The 17,280-nt window shown below is 42.5% G+C and overlaps 1 protein-coding gene across 2 annotated transcripts in view; it reads right to left on the bottom strand.

Moving 5' to 3' along the window:
- Positions 1-12,883: 12,883 nt before the first annotated feature.
- Positions 12,884-17,280, bottom strand: part of LOC147109897 (uncharacterized) — a 37,782-nt gene continuing 33,385 nt past the window's right edge. The window contains exons 6-9 of one of the 2 annotated variants that reach the window (XM_086003931.1): positions 17,160-17,224; positions 16,628-16,669; positions 16,447-16,490; positions 12,884-15,252 (exon numbers count right to left, since the gene is read on the bottom strand). In XM_086003931.1, coding sequence (XP_085860057.1) covers positions 15,246-15,252; positions 16,447-16,490; positions 16,628-16,669; positions 17,160-17,224 — 158 coding nt within the window. In that variant the 3' untranslated portion in view covers positions 12,884-15,245. Of the gene's footprint in view, positions 15,253-16,444; positions 16,491-16,627; positions 17,225-17,280 lie in introns of those variants that run through there. The other variant, XR_015080367.1, reaches the window with a different exon arrangement.

Here is a 17,280-nt window from a genome sequence, read left to right as displayed (position 1 = left end):
GACCTGGACGATTGTCAAAAATCTTAGCTAACGCTAAAGAGGTATTTAAACAAGAACTGGGAACTCTTAAAGGCATAACCGTCTCGATAAAAATAGAAGAGAATGCAATTCCCAAGTTTTCAAAGCAAGACCGGTACCGTATGCAATTCGCCCAGCCATCGAGGCAGAGCTGGAGAATCTGGAGAATGCAGGCGTGTTATCTAAGGTAGACTGGAGTGAGTGGGCGACACCCATCGTTCCTGTCATGAAGAAAACGTTAAACAATAAGTATGAGGAGCCAAGGAAGGTTCGCATCTGTGGGGACGTCAAGGTGATGGTGAACCCAATCCTTCACACAGTACAGTATCCTCTCCCGAAGATAGAAGATATTTTCGCCTCACTATCTGGAGGGAAGCGTTTTACAAAAATTGACCTAGCACAAGCATATTTGCAGATGGAGGTTGAAGAATCGTCTAGGAAGTATCTCACGATAAACACTCACAAAGGTCTTTACCAGTATAATCGACTGGTATTCGGAGTAGCATCAGCTCCGGCGATATGGCAAAGAGTGATGGAACAAGTCCTGCAAGGGATTCCGGGGAATCAGTGTTACTTTGACGACATCCTAGTGACAGGTGAAAATGACAGTGAACAACTTGCCAACCTAGAGCAGGTGCTCACTAGACTAAGAGAACATGGGCTACGAGCCAATCGCCCCAAGTGCGAGTTCTTTAAGAAACAGATATCGTATTGTGGCCATGTGATTGATGAAGAGGGGTACATAAGTCCCCTGACAAAATTAAAGCGGTAGTTAAGGCTCCAGCGCCTGAAAATGTGTCGCAACTGAGGTCATTCCTCGGATTGGTGAATTACTACCATAAGTTTTTGCCGAATTTGTCCACAATTCTGCACCCACTGAACGCCCTACTACAAACTGGAGTAGCATGGAAATGGAGCGGTGAATGTGAGCGGGCCTTTCAGAAGAGTAAAGACCTAATCACTTCAAGAGAAGTATTGGCTCACTACAACCCATCACTACCGATAAGACTGGCGTGTGATGCATCTCCCTACGGCATTGGAGTGATACTGTCACATAAATTCCTTGATGGTTCAGAGAGGCCGATAGCTTTTGCATCACGCTCGTTAACTTCAGCCGAGCGTAACTACGCCCAGATTGACAGAGAGGCCCTCAGCCTGGTGTGGGGGGTGAAGAAGTTCAATCACTACCTGCACGGTCAGAAATTTACTCTACTAACTGATCATCAACCTCTTGTCTCCATTTTCAACCCTCAGAAGCACAACGGCTACAGAGGTGGTCCCTTTTCCTAGGGGCACACCAGTATGACATCGAGTACAAAGGAACTAAACAGCATGGGAATGCTGATGGATTGTCGCGCCTACCATTGCCGATGGTGGAAGAAGCACCTGCAGTGGATCCTGTGGAGATATTCCACTCGACCATAGTCGAATGTCTACCTGTGACGAATGCAAACATAGAAAAGGAAACATGAAATGACCCGACACTTTCCAGGGTCTATGATTTAACGGTGAAAGGATGGCCAGCACATGGCGAACCACTGTTGCCAGCATTCTCACCGAGAAGAGCACAGCTGTCAGTGTACAGAGTAACCTTGATGTGTGGATCTAGAATAGTAATTCCACCCAAATTGAAGGATAGAGTGCTCAATGAGCTTCATGAGGGTCATCTGGGAGGGGTAAAAATGAAGAACTTAGCCAGAGCGTTTGTGTGGTGGCCAGGAATCGATAGAGAAATCGAAGAGATGACCAAGAGCTGTACAGGATGCCAGAAGGTCCAAAACGCCCCACCACAAGCCCCTCTACATCCATGGGAGTGGCCCTCATCTCCATGGCAAAGGGTGCACATTGAGTTTGCTGGTCCATTTATGGACTCGATGTTTTTAATTGTGGTGGATGCACATTCAAAGTAGCCAGAGGTAATAAAAATGTCCTCAACCACCACAGAAAAAACTATCACAGTCTTACGAACCATATTCGCCAGAAATGGGCTGCCTGAACAGATTTGCTCCAAAAATGGACCACAGTTTGTGTCTGAAGAGTTCCGGAGGTTCTTAAAGAACAATGGTGTTAAGCATTACACATCTGCCCCATATCATCCAGCCACCAATGGATTGGCTGAGAGGTTCGTTCAAACATTCAAGAAGGCTATCAAGGCAATGTGTAATGAAGACACACCCCTATAACACAAGGCAGATAATTTCTTGTTTGACTACCGGAATGCGACACATGCGGTTACCAACCAAACCCCAGCCATGATGTTCTTCAATCGAAGACTATGATGCCGCTTGGATTTCGTTAAGCCAAACATCAGAAGAGATGTGGAGAACAGGCAGTTTCAGAATATGAATGAAAGGCCGACCAGGAGTTTTAAGATAGGTCAACCAGTTTTGGCCCGGGACTACCGCACTGAGAAATGGCAGCCAGGAACGATCTGCACACGGCAAGGACCTCTAATGTATACCGTGGACGTTGGAGAGAGCATTGTAAGATGCCATGCTGACCAGATTCTAGAGTCACTGGAAAACGTCAAATCCACACCACGATCCAATAAACCTGGTGATGAAACCGAAGTACCAATTGCATCTACCTCAGAATCGGTGATATTCGAAGCAGACAAACCAAACAACGACGTTGATCCCGAATCAACTTTGCCAGAAGAACCTGATACCCCAAAGAGGCGTTATCCAGACAGAATCAGGAAGCCTCCTCAAAGACTGAACTTATAATTGCTTAACTTCAGCTAATGTATATAGCAACTGTAATTGTAAATTTGTCATTTAATTATTAATCGAATGTTATGTACTGTTTAGCTATAAGGGGAGGAATTGTAGTGTATGTACTTTGCCGAAGGAACTATATTCTGCAGCCCCTGTATACTGCAGTACCAGTAGTGACCACCCCTGTATATGAGCCTGTGTAGTAACTTTGCATAGTAGTTCCAGTTTTGTCTCCACTCAGTAAACACCTGTTGTAACCAACTCCTGCAGTCCGTGTCTCAATTACACACGGACGTAACAGCAGCATTTTTCTCAGTCAGTTCAATTTTGATTGTCTAAGATACAGGAATAAAAATTGGCCCAGAAATTCGGGTCGGAGGCTTCCCACGAGTGCAAGCCACCAACCTGCACTTACCTTGCGCGCTGGCTGTTGAGCTGTGGAATTGCGATCCTCGGCCTCCTCCAACTGCCGGCGCACAGTTCTTGCATATCCCAGGGGCGCAGTTAGTTCGATGCATCCCCTGGGATCACGTGGGCCATGGAGAGCCAATGGTAGCAGGGAATGCTTCATTCATAAGTTTGACAGGAAGACCTGTCAAACCAATAAATACTATAAGCCCTAAAACATCACTAAAACCTCAATCTTTTTTTTTAATCACATTTTTAAAATAAATTATAAATTACATGAAATAACTATTTTAAACAATAATTTAAATTTTTGAAAAAAATAATTACATTTTCTAACGGGGGTAAAAATAAACTTACCTTTCTTTAAATATTTATAAATAATAAACCTGTGGAAAAAATGATTTGATTTTAATTAATTCATCACTGACCTTGTTAAAAGCAGGCCTTTCGACTGCTTTTTACATGTATAACTTTCAGAGACTTACCTTCCCAAAGAAAAAAAGGAAAAAAACGTAAGTTTGATGCGCATGCGCTGCCTCTCCCGCGTATGCGTTCCATCTCTGAACCCCTTCTTTCAGGGGAACAGAAGTGCCAGTTTCCCACACATGCGCAGTGCATGCACGAAACCAACACTTTTGTTGGGCCTACGCATAAGTACCCCGTGCATACTCAAGCGTTGGGACCCGAATTTCTGGGCCAATATAAAAAAATCACACCTTTTGAGATAACATGAATGAATTTATCGACTGAGTTTTTTTACACCTTCATTCAAGATCTTACTCAAGATTCCTTAACATCTCCTAAAAGCGTAGCCTTGGGCTTATATTTTTGGCAAACTCCCAGGATGCATTAACATTGTTCAGTCAGCTGTACGAAAGGAATATTTTTCTTCATCTTTGGGCAGTTGCTGCTCAACTAATTTGAAGAAAAACTGGAGGACAAATTTAAAAAGGCTTATTAAGATAATTTATATATTGAGGGAGTTAAACATAGAGAGGCTCTCTGTGTGCCTGCCCAAGTGTGAGTGGCAAAACATGATTACTAATGCCGTAACTGTGGTATCTTTTGAATTGTATTCTATCAAATTAAAAAAATATTATGCAGAGAATTAGTGTTGTGTGTGTGTTAGAGAGAAAGTGAGAATATTCCCTCAAGTTAATATTAAAGTTTCAAAAAGTATTTCATTTTGAAGTTATCAAGTTACCTCATCTATGTTTCGTTGATGGAAGAGATGGATGCAAACTGCTTAAACCTGTGATACAGAGAGCAGAGACAAATCGAGAGAAAGGCAGGTAGAGGGCATCTCCTAATTCAATTTGACCTTTTTAAAAGTTCAGTTTGGAAAGCAAACAACATGTTTTGTGAGAAAAACAGGGAGAAAGGGAAGGTAGGGTGAGTAGAAGAGGAAAATGGTTTGAGAGTGAAGGGCTCTGGCCCCACACCATCCACCTTTGTGACAGCAAGTGGGAGTTGTGGAGTGAATGGAGATTTAAAAGTAAGGTAAATGAAAGTGGAACAAGAGTGGAGAGGATGCAGTATTCAACAAGGAAGAAGTAGAGATAGTGATGTGAGTGACAGGGTGGCAGAAAGGGTAGTAATGAAAAGGTGAATAGGTTAGCCATGCTAGGGTGGTGAGGGGATGAGTGAAGCTTTAATGATTGGGAATGTTGTCGCTGAACATCACATTTTCCCTGCGACTGCATTCTAAATGCATCACCCTGCCACCTTTCTCAAAAGGAAAGGGTTCCACTCCCTGAATGTGCAGCTTGTTTGTGACCACAGGCAGCGCATCCTGAAGGGCTCTGCTTTGTTTCTGGTACCATTCATGATCTACACTTTATCCAGTCCTCAGTTCAGCGTTGATTGCAAACAGGCCATCGGGTCACAGGCTAGTTACTGGGTGACAAGGAGTATCCCCTCTAGACGTGGCTCAGAACTCCTGGCAATAGTTCTTCGGGGCAGGGTCCTAGGCCGATTTCAGCTGCTTTATTAAAGACCCATTCAGTTCCTTGTTACAGAGAGTGAAGCATTCCATGCCCGCATGTAGCAAGACCTCGTCAACATCCAGGATTGTTCAGATAAGTGGCAAGTAACATTCCTTTAAAAAGAGTTTCGGCCATCATTGCTAATGAAAAAAAATGGAAACAGCAGACTTGTTGAATAATTACATTGTGTCAGTCTACACAGTAGAAGAAGCGGATAATGCACTTGTCTCAGCCGTTGCTCAGTTGGTAGCATTCTTATCTATGAGTGAGAAGATGGTGGGTTCAAGTCCCACTCCAGAGACTTGAGCACAAACATCTAGACTGGCACTCTAGTGCAGTAGAGAGAATGAGGCTCTGTCATAGGTGCCATCTTTCAGTTGAGATGTTAAACCAAGGCACCATCTGGTCTCTCAGCTTGTCAGCAAGTATGGCACTATTTCAAAGAAGAGCAGGGGACGTCTCGCCGATGTCCTGATCCATATGGTATGATTGGGATTACAGAAACATGGCTCCAGAGTGACCAAGTCTGGGAACACAACATCCAGATGTATTCAATATTCAGGTAAGACAGGCAAAAAGGAAAAGGAGGTGGGGTAGCATTGGTGGTTAAAGAGATTAACACCATAGTAAGGACGGATATTAGCTCTGATGATGTGGAATCTGTATGGGTAGAGCTGAGAAATACCAAGGGGCAGAAAACGTTAGTGGGAGTTGTATACAGACCCCCAAGCAGTAATGCCGAGGTTGGGAACGGCATTAAATGGGAAATTAGAGATGCGTGCAATAAGGGCACAGGAGTCATCATGGGTGACATTAATCTAAATATAGATTGGGCTAAACAAATTAGTAGCAATACTGTGGAGGAGGAATTCCTGGAGTTTATACAGGATGGTTTCCTGGACCAATATATTGAGGAACCAACTAGTGATCAGGCCATCTTAGACTGGGTATTATGTAATGAGAAAGGATTAATTTGCAATCTTGTTGGGCGAGGCACCTTGGGTCAGAGCAATCATAATATGATAGAATTCTTCATTAAGATGGAGAGTGAAGTAGTTGAATCAGAGACTATGGCCCTGAATTTAAATAAAGGAAGCTATGATGGTATGAGGCGCGAGTTGGGTAGGATGTATTGGGGAATGTTACTTAAAGGTTGACATTGGATAGCCAATGGCAAACATTTAAAGATCGCATGGATGAACTACAGAATTTGTTCATCCCAGCCTGGCATAAAAATAAAACAAAACAGGTGTCTCAACCGTGGCTAACAAGGGAAATTAGGGATAGCATAAGATCCAAGGAGAGGACATATAAATTGGCCAGAAAAAGCAGCAAACCTGAGGATTGGGAGCAGTTTAGGATTCAGCAAAGCAGGACAAAGGGATTAATTAAGAGGGGTGAAATTGAGTATGAGTGTAAGCCATCAGTGAACATAAAAACTGACTGTAAAAGCTTCTATAGATATGTGAAGAGAAAAAGATTGGTGAAGTCAAGCGTAGGTCCCTGCAGTCAGAATCAGGGTAATTTATAATGGGGAACAAAGAAATGGCAGTTCAATTAAATACATACTTTGGTTCTGTCTTCACAAAGGAGGACACAAATAACCTCCCAGAGATGTCGGGGTACATAGGGCCTAATGAGAGAGAGGAACTGAATGAAATCAGTATCTGTTGGGAAATGGTGTTAAGGAAATTGATGGGATTGAAGGCCGATAAATCCCCAGGGCCTGATAATTTACATCCTAGGGTAGTAAGGAAGTGGCCCTAGAAATAGTAGATGCATTGCTGGTCATCTTCCAAAATTCGATAGATTCTGGTACAGTTCTCATGGATTGGAGGGTAGCTAATGTTAACCCACCATTCTAAAAAGGTGGCAGAGAGAAAACGGGAAATTATAGACCGGTAAGACTGACATCGGCAGTGGGAAAATGCTAGAATAATTATAAAAGAAGTAATCACAGAGCACTTGGAAAACAGTGACAGGATCGGATAAAGTCAACATGGATTTACAAAAGGTAAATCGTGCTTTACTAAACTATTGGAATTTTTTGAGGGTGTAACTGGTAGAATAGATAAGGAAGAATCAGTGGATGCGGTGTATTTGGACTTTCGGAAGGCTTTCGATAAGGCTCCGCATAAGAGATTAGCATGTAAAGTTAAGGCACATGGGATTGGAGGTAAGGTACTGAATTGGTTAGAGAACTGGCTGGCAGACAGGAAGCAAAGTGTTGGAACAAACGGCTCTTTTTCCTGAGTGGCAGGCAGTGACTAGTGGGGTACCGCAAGGATCGGTGCTAGAACCCCAGCTATTCACAATATATATTAATGATCTAGACGAGGGAACTACATGTATATCTCCAGGTTTGCAGACGACACAAAGCTGGGTGGGCGTGTGTGCTGTGAGTAGGATGCCGAGAAACTCCAGTATGATTTGGACAGGTTGGGTGATTGGGCAGATTTATGGCAGATGCAGTATAATATGGATAAATTCGAGATGAACCCCTTTGATGGCAAAAACAGGAAGTCTGATTATTATCTGAACGGCAATAGGCTGGGAGAAGGGGAAGTGCAACAAGACCTGTGTGTCCTTGTGCACCAGTCGCTGAAGGTAAGCATGCAGGTGCAGCAGCCGATTAAGAAGGCTAATGGCATGTTGGCCTTCATAGCGAGAGGATTCGAGTGCAGGAACATGGATGTCTTGCTGCAGTTGTACAGGGCCTTGGAGAGACCGCACCTTGAGTATTGTGTGCAGTTTTGGTGGCCTTATCTGAGGAAGGATGTTCTTGCCATGGAGGGAGTGCAGCGAAGATTTACCAGACTGCTACCTGGGATGGCAGGAATGACGTATGAGGAGAGATTGGGTCGATTGGGTTTATACTCGCTGGAGTTTAGAAAAATGAGAGGGGATCTCATTGAAACTTATAAAATTCTAACAAGGCTAGACAGACTAGATGCTGGAAGGATGTTCCCGATGGCGGGGGAGTCCAGAACCAGGGGTCACAGTTTAAAGATAAGTGGTAGCCATTTAGGACAGAGATGAGGACGAATTTCTTCACCCAGAGAGTGGTGAACCTGTGGAATTCTCTACCACAGAAGACAGTTGAGGCCAATTCATTAAATATATTCAAAAAGAAGTTAGATATATTTCATAAGGCTAAAGGGATCAAGGGATATGGGAAGAAGGCAGGGACAGGGTACTGAATTTGGATGATCAGCCATGAACTCATTGAATGGCTGAGCAGGCTCGAGGGGCCGAATGGCCTACTTCTGCTCCTATCCTCTATGTTTCTATGTAATATTTATTCCCCATTCCCATTACTAAAACAGATTATATGGCCATTATAACATTTCTGTCTGTGGGAGCTTTCTGCGTGCAAATTTGCTGCTGCAATTCCTATATTCCAACAGTGAATACACTTCAAAAGTACTTCATTGGCTGTAAAGCATTTTTGGGGGTCCAGAGATAGTGAAAGGCCCTATATAAATGCAAGTCTTTCGCCTGACTTTCCTGACGTCCAGACGTCATGGCCATTGGTGCTGTGGAAGAGGTTATGTAAACTGGACTTTCTCAACTTCTTATCTCACCATGGCAGGCTTCCCTGAATGACTTTGTGATCTTGATGTATCAGAGCATTCCATTAAGCTTGCACGGTCTGCAGGGATCAAAAAAAATACTTTGAAAGTTAACTCTTTCAAATGTACACGCAATCGTAACATATTAATTGCACAGCACAGTTTCTATGGCCCTGACTTTGCGGTTGATAATAGAGTACACTTTCATACTGCCTTTGAAACTGACCGCAACTTTGGACTTGCCGCATCCAGTCTGTCAATGACAGCTCCGAGACTGGCTGTGCTGTGTCCCCACCCCCACACCCAAAGAATCGGCAATCAGTGAAATCTCGTACATCATTGAAACTGTTGAAAACTTTAGTTCTTCCGCAGTAAATATGTTGTTAATTTCCCCACTAAAAGTTAGTCGCAAAGGGTTTAAGTGTAACGAGGGTTTGAAGTGCGTATTGATCTGCTAAACAGAGGTAAAGGGCCTGGACAACTAATTTTAGTTGTGTTCAGTGTGGAATTTGGGCATTTTAATAAAATATAAAAATTTTAAGAAACTTTTCAACAGTTTTATTTTATTGAGTTGCTGCATCTTTAATTTAGGTTTGCCTGTTCCCCATGTGAGAGCCCCAATCTTTCTTTTGCTCTCTCCAACCATTTTAAAACGTTAGAATTTTAAGAGCTTACTCAATTCCTTGTTCGCTGTCGGTGGGAATTTTGTCTTTTGATTGGCTGCTTTACATCGCAGCAGTTCCATCAAGGGGATTACTATTAAGTTCCGTTGAATTGAAATCAAGATCGGAAAAGCGGAAGTTTCTGACACAAGGATTGTGGGATTCTTGTGTGGAGCATACTTCGGGGCCAGCAGCGAAACATCGAAGATAGGAGCAGGAGTAGGCCATTCGACCCCTCAAGCCCGCTCCGCCATTTAATGAGATCAGTGGCTCATCATCCAAATTCAGTACCCTGTCCCTGCCTTCTCCCCATATCCCTTGATCCCTTTAGCCTCAAGAAATATATCCAACTGCTTCTTGAATATATTTAATGAATTGGCCTCAACTGCCCTGTGTGGCATAGAATTACAGAGGTTCACTACTCTCTGGGTGAAGAAATTGCTCCTCATCTCAGTCCTAAATGGCTTACCCCTTATCCTTAGACTGTGACCCCTGGTTCTGGACTCCCCCACCATCGGGAACATCCTTCCTGCATCGAATCTGTCTAGTTCTGTTAGAATTTTATAAGTTTCAATGAGAACCCCTCTCATTCTTCTAAACTCTAGCGAATAGAAGCCTGATCTACCCAATCTCTACTCATACGTCGTTCCTGCTATCCCAGGTATCAGTCTGGTGACTCTTTGCTGCACTCTCTCCATGGCAAGAACATTGTTCCACAGATAAGGCGACCAAAACTGCACACAATACTCAAGGTGTAGTCTCTCCAAGGCCCTGTACAACTGCAGCAAGACATCCTTGCTCCTGTATGCGAAACCTCTCGCTATAAAGGACAACATACCATTTGCCTTCTTAACCGCCTGCTGCAGCTGCATGCTTACCTTCAGCGACTGGTGCACAAGGACACCCAGGTTTCATTGCACTTCCCCTTTTCCCAATCTATTGCCGTTCAGATAATAATCTGTCTTCCTGTTTTTGCCACTGAAGTGGATAACCTCGCATTTATCCACATTATACTGCATTTGCCATGCATCTGCCCAATCACCCAATCTGTCCAAATCATACTGGAGTTTATCTGCACCCTCCTCACAGCACACACGCCCACCCAGCTTTGTGTCGTCTGCAAACTTGGAGATATTACATCTAGTTCCCTCGTTTAGATAATTTATATATATTGTGAATAGCTGGGGTCCTAGCACCGATCCCTGCAGTACCCCACTAGTCACTGCCTGCCACTCGGAAAAAGAGCCATTTTTTCCAACACTTTGCTTCCTGTCTGCCTACCAGTTCTCTAGCCAAGACAGCACCTTACCCCCAATCCCATGTGCTTTAACTGTGCACGCTAATCTCTTATGTGTGACCTTATCGATAGCCTTCTGAAAGTCCAAATACACCACATCCACTGGTTCTCCCTTATCTATTCTACCAGTTACATGCTCAAAAATTTCCAGTAGATTAGTGAAGCATAATTTACCTTTTGTAAATCCATGTTGACTTTGTGCGACCCTGTCACTGTTTTCCAAGTGCTCTGCTATTAAATCTTTTATAATCGACTCTAGCATTTTCCCCACTACGGTGTCAGGCTTACCGGTCTATAATTCCCCGTTTCCTGTCTACCACGCTTTTTAAATAGTGGGGTTACATTAACTATCCTCCAATCCATGGGAACTGCTCCAGGGTCTATAGAATTTTGCCTTCACTGCTGACAGCAAATTCAATGCCTCTGTTTTAAGTGAGAGGTAACTCTTCCCAATATATGTGGTCCAGTCACTCCTCTCTCATGTCATTTATTTTCCTAGGCTGTCTGCTATAAGGCTCTCTTATTTAACTACATTTATACTCTGCTATTAAAACACCTACCATTTGATTTTATATTATTTGCAATCCCGTTTTATTTTCTCCCATTTCTATCTTCTAATTTGCCATTGCAATTAATTTACTTGCTGTGCCAAGAGAGAGTTTAACCACCACCCCTTGAAATTCAATGTGATAACTCGCCGAATCACCCACCATCAACATCCCGGGGGAGTCAGCAATGACCAGAAACAAAACTGAAGCAGCCACATATATATTGTGGCTACAAGAGCAGGTCAGATGCTGGGTAGTCAGCGGCGACTGTCTCACCTCCTGACTCCCCAAACCCTTTCCACCATCTACAAGGCACAAGTCAGTAGTGTGATGGAATACCCTTCGCTTGCCTGGATGAGTGCAGCTCCAACAACACACACGAAGCTCGAAACCATCCAGAAGAAAGCAGCCCATTGATTGACACCCCAGCCACCACCTTAAACATACACTCCATCCACCACCGGTGCACCGTGGCTGCAGAGTGTACCATCTACAAGGGGTCTCTGCATCAACTCGCCAAGGTTTTTTTGACAGCACCTTCCAAACCTCCGACATCCACCATCTAAAAGGACAAGGGCAGCAGGCACATGGGAACAACACCACCTCCAAGCTCCACCCCAAGTTACACACCACCCTGGCTTGGAAGTATATTGCTGTTCTTTTATCGTTACTGGGTCAAAATCCTGGAAGTCCCTGCATAAAGCACTATGGGAGTAGCTTCATCACATGGACTGCAACGGTTCAAGAAGGCAGTTCACTACTATGGTCTCAAGAGCAATAGGGATGGGCAATAAATGCTGGCCTAGCCAACCAGGAATGAATAACTAAGTTGTATCTGACCATCGCATGTTTTCAAAGCTGTTGCAACAGTAACATATATGTCGTCCATTTTCGAGTGATGTAGAATTAACTACATCCATAACAGTCATGAACTGATCTGATCGGCATATTTCACTCCAAATATTATTGCTTCTTGTTGTGTGTGTTTTCTATACATGAGCAGGGCAATTTTGATGCACTGACCTTTTGCCATTGCAGATTTTAATTATTCATATAAAAGACAACACATTTTTTAATTTGTTCTTTGCTTCTTTGTCTCTTTCGAAACGATTCCCATCACCCACTGCTCTGCTTGGTTGGGCTGCTGCTCTTCTAATCTGATAAAGGAGGCCGTGAATAAAAACTCGAAGCCCAGAGCAGTGAAGCGACAGTGATCAGCACAGGAACTTTACATTTTTGTTATAATTTAATCCTTTACACCATTATCATTTACATATTGAAAACAGAACTGCTATTTTAGGACCTCATGAAAGCGTTCAGATCTTACAATATATCAATTATATTTTTTTATTGCAATGTACATTTTTCATTTGTTGGTTCCTTCTTACACTCAGTCGGAAATGTTAACTTCCCAAAATGAAAGAACTTCTGCATTTATCTGAGGGTGTTAAAATGCAAATTGTTCAATTTCCTCAGCAACTAACACTAAAACAAACTGTTTAACGCTTATTGACAGCTGACAGTATCATTTAATTTCAAGCTACATTAAATAGAAACAAACTATTAATTGCTTTTAATTCACTGCAAAGTTATTGTGTTTCCAACTTCGTCATGCTCCAGTTTTACCCCGGAGTCCAATGAATGCATAGTTCAGGAAAGTTCCATTTCTCATCAAATATCTCAAAATAAATTTATTGTTAAATGACGAGTACACACAACAAAGAAAAAAGCCTCCTGTACATTTTCAACTTCTCCTTTGTTTTGTAATCTCCTGGTTGAGAGCTCGGTGATAGAGAATGGGGATAAAAGTTATCAAATTGGGAGGAAGTGACGAGGGCTGTTGGCCAGGAATAGGTTCTGGGGCCTCAACGTTTAACAATATTTACTAACGACTTGGATGAAGGAACAGAGAGGTGAACACCCAAGTTTGCAGATGCTGCTAGGATAGGCGGGGCAATAAGTAGTGTCGATGGGAACAGGAATTTTAAACGCAGCATAAACAGATTAAGTGAGTGGGCAACAATATGGCAAATGGAGTTCAATCTGAGCAAAGGTGAGGTCATCTACTTTGGATCCAAGAAGGTTAAATAGGCGTATTTTCTAAATGGTGAAAAACATGGGGACAGGATTAGGCCATTCACCCCACTGAGCTTATTCATTAGAATGATACCAGGAGTTAGAGGGTCGATGAGATCATGGCTGACCTGTATCCTAACTCCATTCACTCGCCTTTGCTCCATATCCCTTAACACCCTTGGCTAGCAAAAACCTATCGATCTTAGATTCACAATTATTAATTGAGCTGGCACTTACTGCTTTTTGTTGGTGAGAGTTCCACATTTCTACCACCGTTTGTTTGAAGAACTGTTTCCTAATTTGCCTCCTGATTGCGTGATTCGCATTTTAAGGTGATGTAACTTTGTCCCAGAAAACCAGCAGAGAAATGTTCTCGGTATCTACCCTATCAATTACTTTCAAAATTATAATTAAGTCAGTCAAATCACCTCTTAACCTTATAATTATTAGGGAATACAAATTGAGTTTATATAATCTCTCTTCATAATTTAATCCTTGGTGCATTGGTAACATTCTGGTGAAACGGTGCTGTACTATATACAAGGCCAGAATATCCTTTCCATAGTTTGCATACACAGTACTCCACATGTAGTCTGAACCAGGAACTGTAGAGTAACAAAGAGATTTGGGAGTACAAGTACACAAATCATTAAAAGCCAGTAACCAGAGGAATTCTCTGCCCCAGAGGGCTGTGAATGCTGAGTCGTTGAGTATATTCAAGGCAGAGATAGATAGCTGTTTGGACTCTAGGGGAATCAAGGGATATGGAGGTCAGGCGGGAAAGTGGAGTTCAGGTCGTGATCAGCCATGATCTAATTGAATGTCGGCGCAGTCTATAGGGGTCACATGGCCTACTCTGGCTATTATATGTTATGTTTTAAACACTAGTGGAAGTCTTCCACCTTGGCAGGTGCAAATGAAGCTATTGTTGTGGATCAACAACCCATTATATAACCCTGGTCCATTTGGAAATATATACCAGGTGGTTTTGATAATGAGCGGTCCATGCCCAGCGCCAGTTTAATGCCCAGGTGGAAAATTGCAAATCTACCCAACATGTGTTCTTTTCTAACATAAACCAGCCCATAAAATTCAACTGCCCAGGATGAAAGCTCTCACTCCCCTTTTGGCTGAGAAGAAGCAGACACTGCTTTACGGAACTGCTGATTTCTAATTATTGAATTAACTGCATAAATAATTGAACTTTACTGCATTTAATTATTTAAAAAATATTTCTTGCATCGTGCAGGAGGGTAAAGGGAGGAGTCCATGATATAGAGGAGCAATAGGAAACGAAGTAAGAGATTTACAGGAAGGGAATTTGAGACACTGGGCCCTACATGACTGAAGCTATCATTACCAAAGGTGGGATGAAGGGAGGGAAGAAGACAAAAAGTCGAAAGATTGCAAACCCGTTGGTGGGGGTGAGGAGTGGTGCAGCGTTGGACAACGTTTCAGAGATAGAGAGGGGTGAGGCCATGAATCGATTTAGATACCAAGATGAAAACATCAAATTGGAGGACTTAGAGACAATATCGGTTAGGTGGTTGGGTGACATTGTTGGTAATATTTACAGATCAGAGATGGCCTAGCCTGATGTTGAGAAACTGAATGTAGAGAAGGCACGTTAGATGGCAAGGTTGAGGGTGGAAATGTATATGAGGAAGTGAGTCTATATGGAGGGCGAGGTTTTGTGAGGACGGAAGTGGAGTGAAATCAGGGGCGAGAGGGCAAGGTGAGTTGAGAAGGATATTGAAATCATGAATATGAGGAATTGCTTAGTAGACAGGTTGAGAGAGGATTTTCTCTGGGAGAAACTCGAGGTGGGGCTGGGAGAAGCAGAGAATAAATATTTTTAAGGAAATGTGAGACAAGTATCTTGCAGCAACATTTTCTTGAATTAGTTGTCCTTCTGTTGTAGCCAGTCACAAACCAACAATGCTCTATGATTCACCAATAGAGTTAATGTCTGTGGAAACAAAATTATGGGAAAACATGACTCTAAGTATGTATGAGCAAATTCAGTGAAATATGCTGCAGTTGGGAAATAGCAACAGATTTCATTGCTGATGTGAAGCGGCAATATATGCTCCTTCAAGGGTGCAGTGGGATGTTCGGTGTGAGCTATTGCACAAAGCCGCTGAATTCACTGGGAATGAAGATGTGAGAGGTTCTCAAAAAGTACAATGTGCTTGACTGTTGTAAATTTGAAATAATTAATGATTTTTTTGTGTGATGCACACGTGCAATACATGGCTATTACAGGACAGATTCAACGTCTTCTTAGAATGTATGTAGAAAATAGCGGCTCTCCAGTGGCATTGCTCAGCAGTGGATTGATTAGAGTAGAAGAGTACAGTTGTGACAGCACGTGGAGAAGCAGGAGCGGACAGGCCCACACACTGCCACATATGATCTGTAGATGACCAATAGCAGAAACACTGTTTTCCCGCTCTCCACTTCCAGAACGTTAAATGAATAGTAGCGTTCCCCACCCCCAAGCCCACCATCTCATGAGATTTCTGAAAAAGCACAGAACAAACAGGAATCTTGCTCGATCAAGGTCTTTTGTGCTCCTTACAGCACAACAAGTTCCCTTTACTATAGGGGAATATCACAAGTCGTAAGCTTTACAATAAATAAATTAAATCAGAATTCTCAGTTGTAATAGTGGTTTGTTTGAAGTCTTTGGTGCCACATAACAAGATATATAGCAATAAGCCAAATATCGATATTTGGTGCACTCAAGATATAATCAATTATTACATACTTTATTCTCAAATAGGGCACGTTATCCGAGAGGACGGGTCTCCCAGGAGACTAGAGTGCAAAGCTCACCATAGCAGCCTCTGGAATTGTATTCAATATAACAGGTAATTTGTGAGCTAGCAGCAGAAAAATGTTGTGAAATTGTATTTGTTGTTCAACCCAACTGGTTGAGTCATGTCCTTTTGGGAAAGAATCGTGTCACCCAATCCAATCTATATCTCTCACCAGTCCTGCTCTACATGGTGGATAGGTAATGCTGTTAGAGCACTTGGGGATCAGACATCAACACTGCCTAAACACGTGAAACTCCTATCCTGGGAACAAATGAAATGTCTATATTTCGGGGGGGTTTCGCAACATGGTGGAGCAGTTGTAATTTTTTCTACCCACTAACCTCATCAGATCACTGTAAACTGAATGATCTTGCAGCTGTAATCCCTGTTAAAAGTGAAGAAATTGTTCTTTTTAGCTAACAGATTGGCCGCGATATGGAGCACATCAAAAGAGAACTGAAATTACATTTAAAAAAACTGAAAGTGAATATTTTGCAGGAATAAAATTAAGAATTTCCTTACCATGTAAGTGGAGTTTTCATCAAGTGGTTTCGGAGCTCCCTCCTGTACAAAATCAATTGGACAAAAAAAATTGGAAACATTTACACAAAGAATCCCTCGTCGTTGCTTCAGAATTAATGGTTAGCCCAACACCATATATACCGAGATAAAAGTTAGAAGAGCTTGTTTATATTATCCATCCCACAAACAAAATTGCAGGATGTGAATTTTCACTTTTAATGCCGGTTGGAAAAAGGACAATAGTTAATCGAACGCTCATTTTACGCTCAGCCCGATTTTTGTTCCTGTTGAAAATTCACCCCAATGTTCTATCTAGCACCAGATACATTTTTGGACTGTCGTAAAACCCCAACTGGTCCACTAATGCACTGAGGCGAGATCGCCTGCCACCCCCCACACTGTTCTGGTTATATGTGACTCCAGTTTACTGCTGCTGCAGGAACCCTGACTTCGCTGGTTGTAGACAAGAATAGATTCCCTGTAGTTTACTGAGCTCACCAATATAGTAGAATATTAACAGAAATGTACCAGCCTTTTGCTTTCTTGGAATATTTTCATAGGTCCCTGCTGAGTTCTCACCGACTGTAGTGGAGATGTCTGTGGCAATATCAAACATTCAATCAGCTTGAAAATACAATAATAGAATCATAGAA

The sequence above is a fragment of the Somniosus microcephalus genome, chromosome 12 (assembly GCF_052327205.1).
Source record: "Somniosus microcephalus isolate GS21.2 chromosome 12, FLI_Smic_1.0, whole genome shotgun sequence".
In the NCBI taxonomy this organism is placed as follows: domain Eukaryota; kingdom Metazoa; phylum Chordata; class Chondrichthyes; order Squaliformes; family Somniosidae; genus Somniosus; species Somniosus microcephalus.
Note: the sequence above shows the minus strand (reverse complement) of the source record. Positions and strands in the feature narration are given on the sequence as shown.